This window comes from Hippoglossus hippoglossus, chromosome 15 (genome assembly GCF_009819705.1).
Source record: "Hippoglossus hippoglossus isolate fHipHip1 chromosome 15, fHipHip1.pri, whole genome shotgun sequence".
In the NCBI taxonomy this organism is placed as follows: Eukaryota; Metazoa; Chordata; class Actinopteri; order Pleuronectiformes; family Pleuronectidae; genus Hippoglossus; species Hippoglossus hippoglossus.
Genome location: NC_047165.1, coordinates 21,578,214 through 21,601,497, shown reverse-complemented (window position 1 = coordinate 21,601,497; position 23,284 = coordinate 21,578,214). Strand labels below are relative to the sequence as shown.

General features: G+C 40.4%; 1 protein-coding gene across 10 annotated transcripts in view; it reads right to left on the bottom strand.

Annotated features, from left to right (window-relative positions):
* The window catches only part of LOC117775140 (stromal membrane-associated protein 1-like), a 101,107-nt gene that overhangs the window by 64,372 nt on the left and 13,451 nt on the right, over window positions 1-23,284 (bottom strand). For 5 of the 10 annotated variants that reach the window (XM_034608038.1, XM_034608035.1, XM_034608036.1 and 2 more), the window contains exons 2-5: window positions 19,331-19,464; window positions 17,934-18,019; window positions 13,815-13,890; window positions 64-123 (exon numbers count right to left, since the gene is read on the bottom strand). In XM_034608038.1, coding sequence (XP_034463929.1) covers window positions 64-123; window positions 13,815-13,890; window positions 17,934-18,019; window positions 19,331-19,464 — 356 coding nt within the window. The remainder of the gene's footprint in view (window positions 1-63; window positions 124-13,814; window positions 13,891-17,933; window positions 18,020-19,330; window positions 19,465-23,284) is intronic. The other 5 variants (XM_034608037.1, XM_034608039.1, XM_034608042.1 and 2 more) reach the window with 2 other exon arrangements.

Sequence of the window (23,284 nt, the reverse complement as noted above, 5' to 3'; positions counted from 1 at the left end):
AAATCTACAAAGCATCAGAAACACAACCACAGCACGACACCAGACCACAGAGGAAACCTTTACCTCCTGTCTGCCCCTGTCAGCCTGCGAGGATGGGGAGGTGGAGGCTTCAGATGACCTCTGCTGAAAGACAGAGAATTTCAGACACGGGGTGGGACACAGACAACAAAGGAAGAGAAAGGGGGAATCGAAATAAAGACGGACAGAGAGGAAGGACAAGGAGAGGAGAACGTGGCGAGAGAGAGAGAGAGAGAGAGAGAGACGGAAACTTGCAGGAGGAGAAAAGTGAAGCAGGGAGGAAGCAGAGTTAATGATGAATGAGTATTTCCTTCACTGCACATTTCACTCCAGTAGATGCTGCAAGCCAGGTTTGTATCCAACCTCACAGCAGCAAGGAATGAACGGTGTCAAGAAGAGAAACAAAGGTGGAGGGCAGAGCATGGGCGACCTCCATTAACCTGCCATTGACCTGTGAGAGGCTTGGATTGAACTCTGCAGTCTTCCAGCAGCAGCCGCTCGCTGTTTTCTCAAAACGTTTGTTTTAATTCTCCAGAGTTTCAAACAGGGTGAGTGCAAAGGTGTCAACTAGACCCTGTGCTCCTCATCCTTGGTTTATTTTTTTCAAGCACCAACACAGGAACTCTTCTTATTTTCATTTTCATGTTGCTAAGGCAAATGCAATAAAGTCGCTCTTCTAATTGCCGTTAGAAGGCTGGCATCATGTGTCGAATGGGTTTTTGTAAAGGTAACCCTACTTAAAGTATTCGCGGGCGTGTTAATCTGCCACCTTTAAAAGTGTCTTACTATGAGAGACAGAGACATAGAGACAATATTGCTTACTATAGTTTTTTGGTTTATTCCATTTGTGCATCTGTGGTTTTGTCAGTGATTTTCTCACTGTCTGTTCTGCTGCGACAAGGTCATGATGTCACAAATTTCTCTGCGTCAGTCAGGATTAAACTGATCAGTATTTAAATCTGAATTTTTATGGGTATCTCGCTGACGGTGCCACTCAAATGCGATCAAACCACACCTGCATCTCAAAAGGGCAGATTTGCTGAGAGACAGCTTTACACATTTCTTTCCAAACTTTGACATTGAATGAATGACTGAATATTCAGAGAAATCCTTAAACCTGCAATATTTGATCCGTTAATCCCTTTGCAACACAAACAGTTTGTTACCACATTTACACTGTGTTGTGTTTCTGGCCACCTGATGTTTCAGATTTAAAGGAACAGTGCAACATTCTTTTCTGCCTGTTGGTATATATGAGTATATTGACATATTTATGGAGCTACACTTAACTTCACTTCAGAACTGACCCTAAAACCACAAATTGCTGTCTTCACATTCCTTGTTTTTGTTTCAGGTGATGTAATTCATCGTTTTTTTTTGTTTCTGTGACATTTTTACCAACTGTGGGATACATTTTTCACTATAATAAAAAAGTACAATATAAAGTCCTACAGCTCTAAGGAAAAAGAAAAAGAGCTATAGCATTTTTTCATGCATTTTTAAATGAATTCATTTATACAACACTTAAAATGCTCACAAGTGTTAGAAATATTTCAAAAAATGTATCTAGAACTATATATACGTATTTCAGAGTTCTAACATTATAACATCATTAAATATTCTCAACATGGACTTGCATTGATCTACAAGTGCCAGCTGACTCAATAAAGGCATTTCAATTGCATTCAGTAGCACAGATTTTTATGTTTTTTATAGAACCTGCTTGTCGGCAAATAGTTTATTACTAATATTGATTCATTAAGTTTAAGATTTAGAATAAAGATTTTTTTTAACCCTTCTGTAGGTTTTGTGGTTCAGAGATGTAATTTTAAATCCTGGATAGTGTCCTGTGGTTTTCCCCCCTTCGTGAGAGTGGTAACAACTTTCTCCCCTAACTCTCCAAAAGAAAGCAGATAAGCATGTTTTACAAAGTATTTCCCTGTAAAGTCCAATATCCACTCTCTTTTTGGCTTGTTTTGGTCTCGACCATCTTTGCTGAAAAACTATTGTATGGTTTTGTGCTTTTGCTCAGAGAACTGTAGCAATCAGCTCCAAATTGTTCTGGGTGAAAGATTCATTCCACACAACACACATTATTCTATCAACTAATGTAAATCATATTGATTACTGCAGCTTTAAGAGCACGTCCACCTGTGCATGAAAGAACACAGGCATTATCCTCAATTTCATATGTGAGGCAGCCAAGCTCAGTGTGCCTTTCTCCACAGACAGAGATTATCACAATGCCAGATGGACAGAAAAACAAAGCGGTAGGAGGGAGGTATAGAAAGGAGAAAGTCAAGATAACACGTTTTGCATGCTGCCTGCCATATTAGTGCACTCGTGTTCATGGAGAAATCAAACCCAATTTTGTTTTTCATGGTGAAAAGTCTGATTTGTGCTTTGTATTGCCTGGTGTGCAGAAAATCGATCCTGAAAGCTGGAACCCCAAAAAATTAACAAACACTTTCCACATTAATAACTGCCTCTTTCAATCTGTCTTAAATATAAACGCCAATCCACTCTTGCATATCTGCCACCGGCTGCTTCGCCACAGAAACCCTTAAATAATGAGACATGTCAGTTTACAGATTTAACTAAACCGTTCTGACACCACCTTGGCCTCTAATCTATGTTTTCCTTGTTTATTCTTTGCCACGGCTGTTGGCTGCCGTTCTTCAGCTGCCTCCCACTAGAGCTGTGCCTTGTCTCCACTTACTGCCTCTTCACACAACAGCTTAACATATTGATTGTCCAAACAAAAAACAGCAAACGTAATCGTCATTAAAAAAAATATATATGCAAGAGGAATGACAAATGAACGGAATCACCTGAATCAATGAGCAGAGAAGCAGGAAGACAGCGCCATAGGGCACGAGGAGGTCATTGAAGGGTTTAATAAGTAGTGATCATGTGAATCATGTGGCCTCTGCCGTCACTAGATCTCAACCCAGTTGTGACCTCTGGGAGATTTTGGACCAACATGTTACACCTTACTCTTCAACCCATCATTAAAACACAAAATGAGAGAATATCTATTAGAAGAATGGTGTTCATCTTGTAGAATCAATGTCAAGGTGCAATGAAGTTGTTCTGGTGACTCGTGGTTGGGCAACCACGAGTCACCAGTTAAGTACAAATAAAATTTGATTGATTGATTGATAACAGTTTGTTAACTTTGTCAAGTATGTTATGTTTTCGTCTGTGTTTATTTGTCTGACTGTGTCTGTTTCTTAGCAGTTTTACACAAAAACTGATTGATTTCTAAGAAAATAATTCATGAATCTAAAAATCAGTAAGGTTTAAGGGACTGAGTGTGCAGTTTGGTGCAGATCCAAATAAAAATCCAGATGTAGTAAATTCGAATGTGTTCTTTATAAGGGGACTGTTGGCAGGTAGGTATATGCACTCTAATGTGAACCATATAGTGTTGGTAGTGATAAAACATCCTGGAGCTGATTATTAGTTTTCAGTTGAAGAACTATAGCACTATGGTCAGTTGGTTCACTGGACTGTTTTTATTAGCTCTGATATTCGCTCACACAGCTAAAGACATTAAAGTGGACGGTTGGTCTTATATCTGGTGTCTACATGTTTCACAGTCGCTGTGTGCTGTAGTCGAAACAGCCCTAAATCATGACCTGAACCTGTTAGTGTGCAGACGTCGGCAGATGGTCAAATTTACAGCCCACAGAACCTGAAACCTTAAAGCTCTGTGGAAACCATCTTTTAAATTCAGCTCTGTATAGACTGTCAGGACAAATCCTTCTGAAAACAATGTGCAGGAAACAAAGACCTTTATCAGTCCAATAGATCTACAGTATATTTGCTGCTTAGTTTATTACATCACTATTGTTGATCATGACACTGCCTGCCCAGAAGATCCCTGACCATAAGACGTCTTTCATGGAGACATAATGTACGTGTGGTCCATCACATTGTTCCCAGAAAATTAGACTAAAATAAATGGGCTGTCACCTTTTAAAGAAAATTTAAAATATATTAGAATTTGTTCACACATTAACGTGCTGTTAATAATCTTGATGGCACCCACACACACAGCCAAACCCTGAACTACACAGTAGAATTGCTGTTGTTCTGTTCATTTCTGGTGCTCAAAGTTACAGTGAAGATCCACCTCTCAAAGTTTGATGAGAGCGATTGATTTCACAAAGCGTTCTGAAGCGTCACAGGACTGACCTGCAGTGCTTCAGGAAAAAGAAAAAAACATGAGGACAAAAGTTGAAATATATTCATTCCGTGTAAACGAGGGCTTGAAGCTCTGCAACAAATTGAAAGAAACAGAAAGCCAACCTGATGTAGTGTTTGAAAAGGAAGTATAGTCGTTACCTGCTGTCAGTAAATGTCAATGGAGAAGGAGGTTATCGTTGCAGGGTTGTGCTTCCTCCTCCGTTTCTCTCTTGATACAAACATAAACAACGTTGTGTGGTGTATTTACACAATGTTTGCAAAGGTTCACGCGACACACTTGTGTTAACACTGTTAACGGGATGAAAGTGGTGACAGAGAAGTGGCAGAGGTGATGCCGTGGGCGGGTTTTTGCTCCCTGTCGCTCTTTATCAACTGACTTCATATTTGGTGTGATAATGTTACTGTGAGGCAGCAAACTAATCCACCACTACAGCGTCAAATCAAATACTTCCACACATGATTCACCATTTGCCATAGCTCACTAGCTTCTTCTTTTATTTATTTTTTTGCTTAACAAAGACAACAACAATAGCCAGGAGCTGGGCCCACAATAGATCAGGCTGACAGTTCACTTTATAAGCGTCTCCCACTGGGGAATAGCCTCAACCTGCTGCACATACACACTGAATTTCAAATTTGGTCTGATCATTGCAGTTTAAATATTTAAATTGTTGCTACTTTCAACAGGTAGTGTGAATTTGGGATAAAAAAAAAATGGCCTTGTTGTGTAAACGTGTAACAGCCACTTTGTGTTTAATGCTGGATCTGGTGTGAACAGGCTGCAGAGCTCCAGCAGAGTTTGTATATCACTGTAGAGCTGTTTCTTCATCAAGTTATTTTGGGGGTTTAAGCCTTTATTTGAAAGGACAGAGTTAAGCATGAATGGGGTAGAGAGAGCGGGGAAGACACGTAGCAAAGGGCCAGGTCGCAACCAAACCAGCCACCATGGCAGAACTCAAGCCTCCGTTCTTTAAAGACCATGTGTCCCTGATTTAATTATCTAGCGCATGCAAGAGGACTCGCTTTTGCAAATGTGGGGGTGACCAACTGATGACAGTAACACACAATCATGAGGAGCAGTGCACTAGGAAAGGCAGGAAAGACGTATTAAATACTGCTGTAACCCACACAGATTTAAAAAACACATTTGCATGATCTTAAGGATACATGATTTGGGAGAAACATTAAATATACTAGGGCCCCAAATGATATATAACTCGGCTGATTTTATTAGCTAATATTGGCCTATCACAGACATATCGATATCTGTGTGTATGATGCCCGATATGCATCAAAATAAAAACTTTCTTTACACAGCAAAATGCAGAAAAATATTCAGGTAATTTAGAAATGGTTAAAATACAGAAAATAGATTCACCTTTAAAACAAAAAAAGTTTTAGCAAGCACCTAATTTCCATTTGTAGTCTCCTGCCCAGGGTTGGGATAAAAGAAGTAAAGTCCACAAACCATCTATCTATCTATCGACACTTGTCTGTCTGTGACTCTTGTATCTCAAGAACCATTCATCTTATTGGCGTCACACTTGATATGTCTATAGTTAAGTGCCCAAGAAAGTGCAGTGTTGAATTTAATGCGATTAGGAAATGTGATATTATTAATAAACATTGAATAAACTATGGAGCTAAACTTGTGCCAAAACTTAACAAACAAACTAAACCTGTTTTACAAATTCCCTACCATTCACTTGCTAAACACAGTGTGGTTTTCAAATTCAAAACGCACCTGACAAACAAATGCACTTCATATTTCTAATAAATAATACTTCAGAAACAAATAGCCTTCGGTATTTCATACAAGTACATAAATCACAATTTTGTTTCCCAGTTTGTTTTGACATGAGTTTAGCTCCACAGTAAAGCGGTGACCAGCAGCGCTCTGTAGCAGAGGCGTCTGGGACCCATCAACATAAGTGACGTTACCGATCACAACACCAGCGCGTTTACAACACCGGCAACTGATTCTCCAGTTTGGGGTTCTGTGAACTGAGTCGAGCTTCACTCAACTTTGAATAAACAGGTGAACAGCTCTTTGTGCAGCAGCAGCAGCAGCTTCGGGGCTCGTGGACTGAGTCCTGCAGTCGTTCCTTACTTGCACAATTATTGCAGGTCACTTTCACAGCTTCAGAAAGAAAGTTGCTACCAGCATTACCACAGGCCAAGCCTACAGCCCACTCCAAACAGGCCGGTTTAGAATGGAATATAATAATATATACAGTATATAAAGAATATCGGCTGATCAATCAATATCATTCAGTATAATTGTTTGAATCCAAATGGGCATCAACCTAAATTCAAATATCGGTCAGGCTCTAAATATAACTGTTAAAGGCAGCTGGAGATGATACAGATGACATCACTAACATCATCCACCCTCCCTCTCCTCGAAACCACCTCAGGCTGGAAACTAACACTGTCAGTGTCTTTTTGAGGGCAGAACAGAAGAATGTTTTCTCCATTTTTCATCTTTCTCCATTTCCATCCGTCTCCCTCCCTCCTCAACTGTTAAGGCATCAAACGGCTGCTTGCTCTTGTTGCCTGTGGTGGTGAAAGGAGTGCAGCTGAGATGTGAATTCAGAGCATTTTATATCCCCCTGCTTATTCTGCTGATGTCTTGAAGGTTTTTTTTTTTTTTTTTCTCCCCAACTCTGAAAACTTCCTTCTCCTCCGACTTTGATGCTGGCCGAGATGTCGACACATCACTAAACAGGCACAGATGGACTGATCATGAAGATGAAGAGAGGAGAGGCTGGAGGGTGAGAAGTGAAAGCAACACAGAGGAGTGTAGGTGGGGGCAGGAAGATAAAGACAGGATAGATAACAAGAGGAGTAGCGTGAGCTGGGTGAAAGAGGATGAACAGAGGTTGAATAGATATTAGGACATGGAGATAGCGGTGTCTAGCTCTCCGCTGCGGCGAGTGCAGATAGTGAGAGAACGATGGTCTTAACATCTTAACTGAAACTTGTCTGCTGGGTCGACCTTTAACAGCTTCATTTGTCCTCGTACAGAGGAGACTCGCTGAAGTAGAGGGGAATGGTCATCCAGAGACCAATAAAACAAGAAGTGTGGAGGCTGAAGGATGCTTTAAGACGGTCCCGCTGTAATATAACACAGTGAGTATTGAGTCATGGTCAACTCAGTGACCTTGAGCTCAGTTCTGTGGCACAATTGTGGTCACAAATCTTTCCACTAAACACTAAAAATGTTCAGTTCTTCAACAGGGATTCTGCACGTTTCAATCGGTGAACTTTAGGACAATTTAGGAGCACGAAGGATTCTATTTAAAACCTTGTTTATGTCCATACTGGCAAAAAAAAGTAATTTATTCACATTCAACACAAACATTCAACTGAACATGACTACAGTGAGAGTTACATTCATCTGAGCTTTACTCCCATTGCCTCCTTTTCCTCCTCAGCTTTCTTCAACTCAGCTGACTTAACTTCATCTATTTTATAGACTGATGTCTGGCTGCTGATGTAGGGGTGTGGGTGATTGGGCACAAAAATCACGAACCTGTACGTCTCTCTGTTTTGAGGTTTAATTCACAGAAAATTGCAAACCTTTTGAAATGATATCCAGGTTCGGGTTGGGTTTGGTGACATTGGCTGGCCGTTTTACTTGATATTGTACATTTCATGTGTAAACTTGAAAAACATTGGGCAGAGGTTGGATTCGGACACAAAATACAGAATGCCTGTCATCATGCTTGGTTAGTTTTGACTAAGGCTTGATCGTCCTCGGACAGAAAGTTGCGGGCCGAGCCACACTCCATTTGTTATTACTTTGGCCTCGTCTGAATTGTTAGCAAGAGGTGGTTCAAATGCCATGGGGAGCTGGGTTTGCACTGCACACGTGGAACATGAATGTCGAACTGAAAGGCCCATATCGAAAATGTTCTGTACAAATACATGTACGGATACACTTCTAATGTAAAGAGCACTGTAGATTCCAAGCGATGTCCGAAGGTTGTAGTCGTGCAGACTTTGGGTGATGATGGCATGTGTTTGCTGGTGTCTTTGTATGGCTCCCTCATGTTTCAGAATTCCAAAGTGACGCTAATTGCTTATACTCAGTTCCACTGGAGCATTTTCTTGCACAAGTCGCGGTGGATTTTATGGTTGATACTTTCAACAGGTTTCAACAGAGCACTAAACACTTAACAGAAATAATTTTAACAAATAACCTCTGGGAGGAGACGCCACGTTAGCTCACATCAACCTGCCACACACTAGCTGAGTGCTTCTGATAAATTCAGCTGGCTGCATTACATCAGACATTAACACAATATTGTTCCATAAACACATTTAGAAGAGAGGCTGGGGCTCATGCATCTTGATAAAAGTCAAATGGAATTTATAATCACATCCAATTTCAAGACCTGTCAAAGTCCTATTCAAGAAATCTTAATGCCTAAAATCATTATTGTATTTGACAATTTTGAAACCTTTTATTTTAGTGAATTAGGCCAATTAGCAATCAGATTGACAAACAACAAGAGACACAAAGACCAACTGTTATTTCTATGATGCCAGTCAACGTTAATCAGCATAAATGGCTCCTTAATTTGAATCAACCTGTTTGCAGTCCCTTTTCCATCTGCTGTGCAATCTGACAGAAGCTGCTACCTCCGATCTCCAAATGCCTCCTGCTACTTGACTTTTACCGGAATATGTCCACCGGGTGTCATGGTCTGCCCAATGGCTGCCCCTCCCTCCTCTGTGTATGTGTGTGTGTGTGTGTGTGTGTGTGTGTGTGTGTGTGTGTGTGTGTGTGTGTGTGTGCACGAGCGCGCGTGTGTGTGTGAGTATGAATGAGTCCGAGTGTGAGTGTGTGTGCGATTGGGCATGGTCTGGGCATGGGTGTGACTTCCCTCTGCAGACCCTAACCCTAACGTGTAGATCTTCACCACTAATCATCTGCGAGAGAATAAGAACCCTGGTCTTCAATCCACTGGTTCTCAATTATACAGTCAGACTAAAGGGGCAGTATCTTGCATTATTGGCTCCAGTTCTGTAGTTATTGTCTGTTCTTCTCCAGTGTGCTTATTCTCTGCTTCTCTGCCCTCCTCAGACGCTAATCGGTCAACCGATTAGTTTGCCTGCCTGTGTCCTGCCTGATCAATTCGTACACTGCTTCCGAATCCCGTGTCCTGTTCCCTGCTGATCCCCCTGTGGGAGCCCTCCCTGCTTAATCGCCCGCAAGTGCCACTGCGCTCATCCACACCACACGGCCGCACCACGCCAAGTACAGCCACCACGCCAGAGACTCCAGATACCAATCATCTTGAAATTGATCTGAGAAAACTTTTCATCAAACTTCACTATGTACTGCTGTCTGAGTCGTGCTTTCGGGTCCCGTTCCTGCTCCGTCCATAACACCGGGTCCGAGAGCCACATGTGACCCAGACATGATGGGCCAAGAGACCAATGAGAAGAAGGGCTGTCTCTATTATTTCATTAAAACTTCAGTCTTCTTAAAAAAATGTATACTGACTAATAAATTGTTAAATTTTAAACCACCAATTTACAGTCTAATAAAATAATCTAAAATTAAAGTAAGTGTTAATTTTTTCAGTTCAGTCTATAAAATAAAAAAGTACACTTGTCATGTCATCCAGTGTTATAAAGACTATAAATATGCATGTTTTTTTTTTCATCAAGATCTTTGAATTATTTTTTGAGGAATTCAGAAAAATGGCTAAAACAACCCTATCTCTCAATATTAAAGATCGTCAAATATGAGAATTAGGGTGGACATTTCCTTGAAATTCATAAAGACACACAAATAATTACATTTAAGTCACGTCTGAGCCACTAATGGAATCCAATTTTCACTATGTAATCAACTATCCCATTACAACTAACTGCAAATGTGTGTTCTCCTGTTAAATCACCAAAAAAGTGGCCTTGGCCAAACCCTGTAGCTCTTCTGCTGTCCACTGACGTCAGGACACAATATGTCAGTGGACGCAAAGAAATTAAGTGTGCTGCCACAGCTGGCTGTGGAAGCACACAGAACGTTGGCAACTAGTGTGGACACAGCAGACAGGACATCCCTGTGACTTACGCAGGCAAATAAGGCTGAAAATCAGCAGAGTCTTCCTCCAGGGTGACTGTGCTGCTCTCCTGTGACATTTTTAGGCCAATCACTGGGCTCATCACAGAGGGTTCGCAAGATGTACTCTGATGTCTTGCTGTTTCCAGTAACACTGAAATAATCTGTGGTACACACACACACACACACACACACACACACACACACACACACACACACACACACACACACACACACACACACACACACGCACGCACGCACGCACGCACGCACGCACACACACACCTACTAACTCACTCATGGCAGAGCAATGAGCTCATGCTGCATGAACGATGGAAATGGAGTGGATGCACTCGTCCTCCACTGTGAACAAAGTACTGCAGGCCGTCCATATAACACACTGCTCTCTTTCTGTCTCTCTCTCTCTCCATTGTCTCACACACACATAAACAAATAATAGCCCAGCATTTCAAACACTTCACAACATGTCCATGTCTGCATTAATAGGACTGTTTGAATTGGTTTGAGGAAACTGATAACAAACATATTTTTTTCCATTTCAGTATTGAACTGTTACGTTCCAAACAGCATCTGGGGCATCGTGGAGAACTGTTGTTTTGCTTTGCATTAGTTTGAGCTTAGTGAACCTAATGAACTGACAACTGAGAGCATATTAGTGTTATGGCTTTTTATTCAAAATTCTAAGATTCATTCGAATGTGGGGGGGGGACTTCATGCTCGAATGACCTGTTTGAATCCAAAATATACAGACGGTCGGAAGTAGTTTACCTTGTGATCCAGCAGAGGGCTCTCAATGTCAGCTTGGTGTATTGCCTGCCCTTTTTATCAGTGAAGTAAGTCAGTAATGTCAGGTTGTTTTGCGATGAAAACGGAGGACACTAGAAAGCAAAGCCGTCCTGGGTGAAAGGTGAGGCTGTTTGTCGTCTTTGTACGGTCACGCATACAAGAATGCAAAGCGAGTATTGCGGCTCAAACTCCACCGAAGTCGAACTCCATGCGAAGCCACACTGTGATTTCTTTCGCTAATGGAAGCGAATCTTTTAACCGCCAACCTCAATCTCTCAGGTTGTAATTGAAGGGAAGGCAAAGGTTCACGTTTCAGCCACATACATGACACCCATTTTGTTCAAACTTGATTTTGGAAAAAAAGTGACATTATTTATCATTGTTGTATTTACAGTTTGTGCCATTATCCCAGAAACACAAATCACAAAATGCCATAGATCTTCTGGCTACAGCAGCTGTTCACTGTAAGAGAGTAAAGTTGGCTACTATGATTTTTAACAAACAGGACAAACTTCTCAAAGTAGAATTCCACCAGGCAGCATCCCTCGCATCTCATCTCATCTCAACGAGCAGGTACCATCTTCCAGTTATCAGTTCACATTTAAACAAGTACCACGAACGTGTTGAGGCTCGTAACACAGTCAAACACTAGAACCCACAGTGATAACAGTCATGGTGAAACATGTGGAATACAGTAAAAATGTCTCATCAGCATTTATTCAGTTTTTCTTAGAAAACCACAATGGGTGTGATCTCGACAAGAAATGCTGCATAATTGAATCCACCTGCACCATACTGTACCCATCATGTTACAGCAGTAACACTGACACAATACAGTGCAGTATGTACATTGAAGAGTCATTCTTTTGTATAAGTGCTGAGCAAATAAGTGAAACCAACAAATTCCTCTCTCATTCCAACACATGCACACACGTATACACAAGCTATAGCTCGGGGTTACAGCCGGCTCTTCTCCTCTTTCTCCATCTGCACAAAACTGCTTAAAGTGATAATGGGTTGTTTTTAATAATCAATTTGCATATAAAAGCCGCGCCGTCTGCGTGGGTGGCAGAAACAGATCCTAGATCACAGTCTGACTGCTGGCAACGCTTCAGAGAAAGCCGGAGAAGACAGAGAGGGAGGCAGGAGGCGAGAGGGAACAAGAAAACGGCGGAGTGAGGAGCCGAAGAGAAGAAGAGAGCGAGAGAAACAAAACGAGAGGCAGCAAGATGAAATGAAGATATAGACTGCTGTGAGCGAGACGTTCGGAAACGTTTTGATTGTCCTGCAACTGTTGTTGTTGAAAAATGTTGACTTTGCTGCCATCCTTACAGTTTGTAGCCTTCCCTCAGCGGAGGGGCACACATACATACTGTACATATACATATTTACGTGTGTGTGTGTGTGTGTGTGTGTGTGTGTGTGTGTGTGTGTGTGTGTGTGTGTGTGTGTGTGTGTGTGTGTGTGTGTGTGTGTGTGTGTGTGTATACATATATAAACATACATGCCAATCTTTTGATAACCTTAGATACACTGTGCAAATGGAGGTGGTGTTACTAAAAGTGGGAAGTTTAGGGTGAAGCTAACCGTCTACAATCAAACAGTTAGTGTTGACATCTCATTCAAACTTGTGGCCAAACCTATGAGTCAAATTGTTGTAGTTGTAATTGTCAGTTTTGGGGAAAACACTGGAGGTTATATCTGAACACACACACCGAACACACACACACACACACACACACACACTTCGGTGAACATTCACACCACCCTACCTAAATCACGGCAGCAGCCCACTCACGGAAACGCACCTCACAGAGATAATCTCTCTGGAAACAATTAAGACAAGGAAATGTGCACCCACATATTCAAATACACACCTGCACATGCAAAACTTTTCTATCTCTGCATCCACACAAATGAAGGTTCAGTCTTGACACTGACATACATACATACACATGCTGAGAGCTATCCCAAGATAACAGTGTTTTAAATGTAATTCTCTAACTCCGTGCACATGGTATCAGATCGGGTGAGGCCTTGTCCACACCTTTAACATTCCTCTTGGATGATCCGATCACAGGTGTACAGCTCTGAGTACATGCCGAACACACTCATGTTGAGGACGCACTACACTCTACTGTCTCAGACCACATTCAGACAGGGTGTGTGATCAACGGAAGCTTTGCAGACTGGATGAGTTTAAGATGAGTGAATGTCAACTGCATTGACGTTGACAAGTCAGTGAACTCATTCAAATGTCTTTAGTAAGGAAAAGATGCCAAATATGGTGAGAATCACATTTTAACTTTCAACATAACAGCAACTAAAACCAGGCAAACAGTCTATGATACGTTTGAGTTTCTCACTAAAAGACAGTTAATCATTCACATTTGATCAATAATGTGAAGCTCACTTAAACCTAAGTGTCTGCAAATGGCATGAAAAACACTCCGTATCCTTTCAACTAAAAATTGAACAGAGAAGAAGAACAGAGAAGCTGCCACTTCACATTAACGTTGTCTTTTGGCAGATGATGGCATCAAACAGCTTTGCGTCAAGCCTCTGCAACAAGCAGCCATTGATGTACAGGTTCATGAAATGGCATCCAGCCATAGCAGTCGTGTAAACAACTATAACAAGAACCTGAACTGACAGGACAAAACTCAGAATGTAGATAACAAGCAGGGTTGCTGGTACTCACTGGAGCTGTGGTCAGAGCTTCCTTGTCGAAGTACTTTTTCCTCTCGTACTTGTCCCGGATGAAGACCTCCACTGCTCTGAGGGTCAGGGTTAAGTACTGAAAAACTGCACAAAAATATCCAAGTAAAACCTGCAAAAGCTTTAGTACTCTGGAGAAGAAGTATACAGGTATAATGGTGTTTTCAGGGAATTTGTGACTCAATGGATCATCTATGACCTTAAATAAGGGGCCTTAAAATAATTCAATTGTTTTACATTAGAACATTTTATGTTTAGGTGCCATCCTGTCCCTAGTTTTGGAATAAGATGGTCTTGGAGACAGTTTCCATCCTCAAGGAGATAATAACATCCTGACATGTCTTAGTGACCAAGACTTTTCATCTGCTGACTCCAATATGGTTTAACACCGAGATGGTTCTATTGTACGTGAGGATTTTTGGTGTGGCTGTCTGCATTTGAGCTCTAACAAGAATCTAGAGCTGGACGATATGGCCACATTTTTCACATCAGTCAATAACAATAATTATCATGATAAATGTTACATTTTTATTTCTTTTCAGTTTAAAGACTGATTCTTTCTTCTGAGTGAAGCTTGTGGTTTTAAACTCTTCTTTGTGAGCAGAACCAAAGTCACTTTCCTTGTGAACCCTCACAGATGTCCTGGTCAGTGGGAATCCTGATAAAAGACGTCAGATCCAGATATGGATTCGATTGTATCGCCTTGCCTCATTGCATCAATGACATCGCTAATGTTGTTGTGTCAAAGTGGTGGATCAGTGAATGGATCTTTTGGCAGTGAAATCAACAATTGTTTGTTACAATAGTTGGCGTGTTAAAATTAGGATTCACGCAATTGGGCCCGCACACACACACACACACACACACACACAGAAACACACAAGCACACATACATGAACACACATGTCCCCCAGGGATCACATTGGCATTAATCCTTACTCTTTTATCACCACATTTCAGCAGCGACGCCTCTATCAGATAGACTTGAGAAGATTGAAAAATGATGGCAACCCGCACAAGTCGAGCTCTGAGACAAGGTAGGCCTGATGCTATTTTTGATACACAGAGCTTATTTATTACTGTTGACTAGAGACACAAGAACACAGAGGATGCTCCGGATGCTTAGCTACATACTGTAGGTGGATGTCCTATGGGGGATGTGCACAATGTCATGGTGATACATAACAAGAAAAAAAAAGAAAAAGAAAGGCCGATTGGAAGACCTGATCATTAGAAGTAAGCATGTACTAACACTGAAGCAAGAATATTGCTTAACCTGAAAAGTCAGTTTGTATGGGGGGAGTGTTTCCTCTTTTATTCCCACCCCTCACCCTGAATCCCTGCTCTTGCTCTAAGTGTGTAACTGTTGCACCTTAAATTGTCAGAATCCGGTCCCTGTAGAGCAGTTAAAAAGACTTTGAGGTCTTAAAAAACCAGAGTTCATCTCTGATATTCAGCCAGGAAACTTAACAAAAAGTGAAGAACTCTAAACAGAGTTTGGTGTATTTGTGGCTGCTCCTCAGGAAGCCAGGAATTAGTTCTGTTGAGTTTCAGTTCAGTGAGTGGGGACTACGCAGTCAAAGCTCCTTTCAACACATTGATAGACTTTGGGTTTTCTGTACATGAACCCTCACCTGGACAGGGAGTCCAGCACAATGAATCAACCATGTGTGGCTGGTTGTGTGGTAATCTGTCCAGTAGTTTTTGCGTAATCGTGCCTATAACAGACAAACAAACCAACAGATCATAACCTAACCTCCTTGACAGAGAAGAATTGGAGACCTGTTGAAACAACTGGCGTAGAAACATTGGAATATGGCAAATTTGATAAAATAACTTTTCAGTATTACAAATTGTTTTAAGTCAGCAAAAATTAATAACTATGAATACACCAAATCAAGAATTAAATACAACACACACACACATCAAACCCCACTTTTTCATTGACCTCACTTTTACTGTACATACGCACAGTAAAAGTGAGGTTTAAATCATGATAAAAACATACATTCAAAACGCTCTCGCTCTCGATCTCTCTATCAAACACACACAAACACACACACACATATATACACACACACATTCAGGCGGTAGCTCTTCTAATCCTGAGCCTGTTATCTGCTGTTCTCAGCCAGCGGCGCTGCTGTCACAACGACTAATGGACTTCAAAAGAGTGAAGAATGATGACCACCCGCACAAATGGGCCTGCCAGATACAAGATAGGGTATTAGAGCAGCATTTCAAACTGGGAGATTATTTATTTCAGGCTGCTGGTGGAAATATGAACATATGCGGCGATGTTAACTACACAGCTGTCTTGTCTTGTATCGTGGAAAAGGGCAAACTGGAAACTGCTGTTACGCCACTAGACAGACACTGCTGGAGGTGTCCTGGTTAAAAGCGTGGAATGACACTTAACAAAGCAGACCTGTCACTTGTGATTTATATACTGGAGGAACTTGGGGGGTGTGCAGCGGAAGTTTGACGATGAGTGAGTCCGATTTGATACTGTGACTTCTCCAAATTCTCTTCTCAAAAAGATCCATCTGATTTCAAGTTGGGTCTAGTTAAGACTAGTGTAGGGTTAAGCCCACCAGTGTGCTGAGATACTGTACACACCAAGTATTGGATATCAGTGTCCAGCATCACAAGCATAGAGATACTTCTTGATCACAGCTCATTAATAACCTCGTTACTTAGTATTTTTTTAGCTCAATTTTTCAACTTAAAAGAAAAACAGCATTTTTGTTGTCTTGTAGTAAAACTTCAGTATTCTTCTTTACTTGTATCTGTCAGTGCTCATAACTCAACTGTTCCTGCACCTCCGAGCCAGCAGAGATTTCAAGGACAAACAGTCCTTTATGTTGACATCGCTCAGTTCTGACAACAATAAAAACAAACTGGATTTACCATAAATCTGTTGTTAAGTCTTCAGTCTTCATAATTCTTTTTTTTACATGAGATACAGCAATTGTAAACAAATGGATGTATAGTGGGTTAGGCCATTTTTAGTCTGTAACTATAAACTATGCGTTATTATTATTTTCTATATAATGATGGATAAAGAACAACTTTGAGCAACTACATTATTTTTATATAAATTAATCCCATGATATTTTTGTATCAAAAGCATTTACTATGGTTATTATCATTATAACTTTAATGATAATTTTCACAAATTACCTAATAGCTTATTGAACATCTCTATCATCTGTGGTGCTTTTATGCCAGTGGATAGTAAAATAGAAACCTTTGTACAAATAAATACAGTGAAATGTGTATACAATTACTTTCATAAGAAATGGTTTAATGTCTGCTCTTGCTGTCCCATAGACGGTGTATAAAGATGGACGATGCGTCTCCACTTCCTCCCACTCTCCAGAAATGAGATCAAAATATCCCGGAAGCGAAGCGAACACTGCCATCTTGTCAATTGGAGCTGGAGTCTGCGTATCTGCAATCGGGGGATAGAGCCGGTGTACTGAGCTCCTACAGATACAAGCACTCGACCAATCACGTGTTTATCAATCAAGATTCTTTACCCCGTTTTCATAAAAATCAACTATTTAAAACCAAAGTTACTGAAAAAACTACCACATGAACTCATATCAATGTGATAAAAACTATGTAAAATGACAGAAACCCTCTTTGAGGAGCCACCAGGGGGCAAGTGAGACGCTTTGGCCTTAATTGTGGGGAGCTGTCATGTCGACCATCTTTATATACAGTCTATATTCTTGTTTGACACCCATCTGTATGTGACACCACTGTGTTTTATGCCAATTTATGGTGACATTGGAAGTTTGTATGCAAATATACAATAAAACAGGTTGCTTTTAGATTTGTATGTAAATATGTTGTGACATATATGGTGATAAAGGGACCTTTTATGCAAATCAATACTAACATTTATGTTGACAGTGACAAATGTCTGGTGACAGTTTTTATGTGTTTATGTAGAGGGACATCAGCAGTTCATATGCACATACTCAAGGACAGGGAGTTTATGGCAATGTATGGAGAGGTGAATGTTTATGAGGATGAAAGTGGGAGTTGAATAAATGCTGGAGCCAGTAAACAGACAATCACAGGCGAAGGATACTGGTCAGTTTGCGGCCGTCTGAAGCTCTCCGGTAGGTGGGCCTCATACAGCTGTTTGGCCCTGCAGTTGCCCATGTCCACCATACTCTGCAAGAAGAGAAGTAGAGCGGGAAAGAAAGAGAGAAAGAAAGTAATGCTGGAGAGGTAATTGGTAAAACGCTTTCAAGAACGTGTCACATGCGGCGAGTTCTTTCATACATCACATTTGCATTTAACTCAATTTAACCCCGCTGACTCAGTCCCGTGCGCGCTCGCTCACACACAAACACTCAGCGTGAAAGACACACCGGCCGTATGTGTCAAGGCTAAATTAAGAGGAGGGTGATAAATGGGGGGATGATAGGAGAAGTAGAGGAGACGGAGTCGGAATAATCAGCCATCCAGAATTAATTAGTCATTGAAAACAGTGATTAACATTCAGAGTGAGACCCTTTCCACTCACACTGCGCTGATGGATCGGGCTCTGCCATGAAGAAACACACGCATACCTTTATCCTGCTGCACACATGCACGCCGACTGGATGATTAAATAAATTACTGGCGTGCGCCGGTGAGTTTCACTGGCACACACTAGAAAATGTTTTGTGCAATTCATTCAATGAGGCATGTAAGTCATTGTAGCACCTATACATTTACTACAGTACTCGATGTTCCCTATGCCCGTGTACACGTGTAACTGAGTATATGCATGTCACAAATCATACTAAACACCTCATCTCACATTTGGTTGTGTGTGTGTGTGTGTGTGTGTGTGTGTGTGTGTGTGTGTGTGTGTGTGTGTGTGTGTGTGTGTGTGTGTGTGTGTGTGTGTGTGTGTGTGTGTGTGTCTTAACTTACATAGACATGTCATTGTTAAAGATATAACAGGGTGTATGGGTATTGTAATGTTTTCAATACGTTTGTGTGTCACAGATACAAGGTCCATGTTCAACGCCAAAAACAACATCAAACAGTGTAAAACTAAATTAACCTGTTTTTAAATGAAACTCTCTCACTTTTATCTATTTCTTTCTACAGTTGTATTAGCGGCGAATATATTTCTCCACACTTGGTTCCCATCATGCTTTAGGTGATGTGAACGATGATGTAAATCAGTGCAATGTAAAATCATACAGCATTAGCTGCTAGCAGCTCCTGTTGTAACCTCTTTTGATACTTATTTTATTTTTTCCAGCCTTATTTTATTTTAACAGCCTAGAACTACAAAATCAAAGACACTGTTATCAGTGGTCTTCTCCTTTATGTAGAGAATGGTTTAAATTCACAAATGAAAACCGAGCAGCAGCACTGAGAAGTAGAGAGAACATAGCTACCCTGTGGATCATCGTGGAATCCTTTCTTCTTTTAAACACATATGTTCTCATTCCATGCGGATGTGATCTATCTGTGTGTTTATACCTGGATCTGCTCAGATGTCCACTGGTCCAGATTGACAGATTTGACTCTGGAGATGTGGACGCCCAGGTTGCGGTGAATTCCGGCACAGCGGATACACATGAACACCCCGAGGTTCCATGACGCCCATCGAGGTCCTGAGAAGAGGGATAGAAAGAAAGAGACAATTCTGCTTTAAAGCTGTTCTGCTTAAAATGTATTATCAAAATAATTTTTTTTATAAAATTAAATAATACTAGCCCATTTAGACTAACTGAGACTATATGGATTCAGGGCTCTCATATCCAGTGCAAGGCGATGTAAAGTGTGATATAAGTGTCAGATTGTCTTCTCACATTCACTTGCATAAGCACAAGATTTCCTCTGCAGAGAAGCTCTACTACCTGGTAAATCCAACATTTTTCTATTAATCTGCCAAGGTGCAAACACACCCAACTTTTAAATGGAAGGGGAGACAGCACTCTAATTGGTTTATTGCATGTTTGGCCCCTAACACACTGATGATATTTTATAAAGAGACTTAGTGCAACCCTGTTGAAAAACGACTCGAAAAAGTGGATTTGGACACGTCCTAAATGCACTTGTGCTTGCACCATGTGCTTAGACCCTGCAATGAAACTGTTAAAATAGAGTCCTAAATTCAGGATGAGATGGAACAGCAGGAAGTGATGAATTAACACTCAGCCAAGAAATGAAAAGGCAAGGGAGCAACCATTATTCTCTCCGAGCCTCTAAACCCCAGCATTGTCCTTTGAAAGTGTGCTTTTATAAATCAAAGGTCACTAAAGTGTTGAGTTGCAAAGTACAGTTTTCAAATACTTTGTGTCTGGGTTCTAGTGAGTCGGGGGAACCTTTCATTACAAACAAACATTACGAAGAACTGGTGTTTTCCACCAAAGCTGCACAGAAAAAGAAAAGTGACCCATCCACAGAAACTCCAGCTCAGAGGTCACATATTGAACAAACTGTTTGACTGACAAGGGATTTCCGTAGAGTGCAGTCGAAGCAGGTTCACTATCAGAGTCAAACCAAAGCTCAATAAGCTATTATAACAGATACAATCCAAACATGACGAAGATTTAAAACCCTTACTTCAGTGAAATTGTCTCAGTTGAGAAACTTAGTTTGATATTTCAGGACGTACACACACTTATCCTAAGACCTTTTGCAGACATTCTTATCGAAATTGCTTGGGAAGTAATATTCCAACTCCCTTTAATACATCTTAATGGGATTTTATAGTGGAGGAGCAAAGTGTGGTTTGTTTGTATCATTTAATTACATTTCTTTTGGTTTAAAAAATATTTTCTCTATAAAAGTGCAAGTGTGCTTTAAGTTATCAGTAAAGCAGCAAAATAAAGTGTGCAGACATATCTTGTCTTATATATTGTCTTATTCTCATTCATTACCAATTACTTTTATTTAGTGATTAATAGCTTTAATTAACTGTCACAATGATTAAAAACCTATTTCCCAATTTGATAGGTACTATAATATCCTTTTAGCTCAATGAAAGCAGCAGACTCCAATAACCCCGAATTTCAAAAGCTCAAGGGTCATTTCTTAACCCAATAAATGAATCCACAAAAATCTGAAATAAAAATAAAAAAACAACAGGAAAATTGCCACATTCATCCACATTGTGTGATATTGGGACAGGGTGATCCTGTTCTTTCATGACACAGTTTCAAAAAACAACTTGATCTTGGAGTATATGTGATAATGACATAGAGACCAAACTCCAAAAATAACCAACATGTGGTTACATAAAAAGCTTTGAAAGAGCACAAGGCCTTGAGATGCACAGAACCAGAAGAAGTGAAGAACCTCCAGGCAGAAACAGACAAGACTTTAATTCTTGTTGACACACAAATGTGCAATGTCTGTTAAGAGAAGGGATGGAAATTTTGAATCATCCCACAAGCTAAACATTAACACACTCATGGAAAGGGCTGTGCGAAGGGACCGAAATCTGACTTTGCAAACTATGCTTGGTACGACCAAATGTGTTCGTGGAGGGGGTTTATACTTAATTTTTTCCAAAAGAAATTCATACATGCAGATTATCTGCTTCTAGAATTAGAGTTCATAGCATAGTTTTTTTTTATTTGAGACAAGTAATTAAAACAATAAGAAATAATAATAACAATCATCATTAGTATGATAATAATTGTTATTATTATAAAAAAAAGATGTACCATAAACATCACAAAAGCATATAACTAATAATAAAAAATACCATCAATTTAAAAAGGGGTGTATAGAAATATGACATAGAGATTGGATATTGCAGGTGTAGGTCTGTTTAAGACAGTTGTTTTGGCTCAAGGCCGATTTGGCTGTGATCATCATCTTCATTACCATCTGACATCAGACGCCTCACGAAAGAGGAGCAGTTCCAGCCATCACATTATAAAGGTTAGGGTGCTATGGCAAGTAAGGTAAGTAAGTTTATATGTATAACACAGATGCTTTCCATGAAAAACGTAAAAAAAAAAACGTAAAAAAAACGTAAAAAAACACAATGTTAAAGTATGTGAATTAAAAAATCCTGATTCAGATCAACACTAAAATGTATTGGGTTCTTTCCTGATCTATATCACATCCCTCCACCAAGTAAAAGAAAAAAAAACTAATTTTTGCGCAATCTTGCTTACAATAATACAAACATACCAACCGACAGGGGTAAAAGAAAATTACCTCCATGGCGGAGGTAAATGCACAATACACTTCTAAAAGACAAGCTATAACCCAAGAAACTTCAAGAAACTTCAAAAAACAAATTTCAATAACAACTGTAGTTGCCCTTAATAGGAAAGAGGTTCCCATCCCTGATACACCAAGTATGAAAAAACTCTTGCTCTGCCAGATCTCCATGGGGATAAATAGGGGATGGCACAGGAATGACAGTCAAATCATTTTAATGGACTAGTGGCAACAGTCCCTCAGCCCGATCTTTGGCTCTGTCCCTATCCACACCATGAAGCTTACTATCTGTCAATTTGATGGCTGAAAGCGTCTTTTAGGATAGAAAGTGCAAAAGGATCACATTTTATGGATCCAGGCTGCATAGCGGTGGTGAGTTGGACAGGGTTGGATAGCAACTGCACGCAGTCCAGTGGGCTTGTCGTCTCGGGTAAGAGCATCAGTGTGTTTATGCAATGGCACTAATGCACTAGACGGCCTAAAGAGGTATTAAGGTGGATGACTGAGTGTTAAGCCTAAATCAAGCAGCTCAGCCATTGTAAGCTGGACTCTATCTGCTGGAGATCTATCAGTATGGATTGGACTTCACTTTGGTTTGCTCTCTCTAATGCATCACCATCTCAGCTGAGTTCTCATCCATATGCAGCGCGTACACACACAGTGTGCATACCCACACATTGCAAGTTCATGTATGTATAGGCTGGAAATCCATTTTTGGTACAATGAAGATCCACCGTGAGACCTTCTTCACAGTGGGTTTTGTAAAGGAATATTATTAGGGATGTTACAAGCTTATGTTTTCCCTCAAGTGTGTCTGTTTGTTAGCAGGATTAGGCAAGAACTACTGAACCAATTATATTGAAATGCTGGGTTATGGGCCAAGGCAGAGCCCATTAATGTTTGGAGCAGATTTAATTAAGGGAGGGGATCTAGGATTTTTTTCCCACTTTCTTTAACATTTTGACATTTTTGTGAATTTCTCAAGAAATAATTCAGAGATCTTAATATAATGAACAGACATACTTATAAAGGACTGATATTTATGAGTTTGTGCAATTTGATGCAGCTTGATTGAATTTAAAGGGACTGTTGGACCTTAGCAGAGGTGTGCGCTCTACTGAGTGCCATTCTAGTATTTTCATCGCTGTTTGATTGTCAGCAGGATTATGCAAAAACTACTGAACTGATTTTATTGAGACTTTGTAGAATGATGGGGCGTGGGCCAAGAAAGAACCAATTAGCTTTTCACCT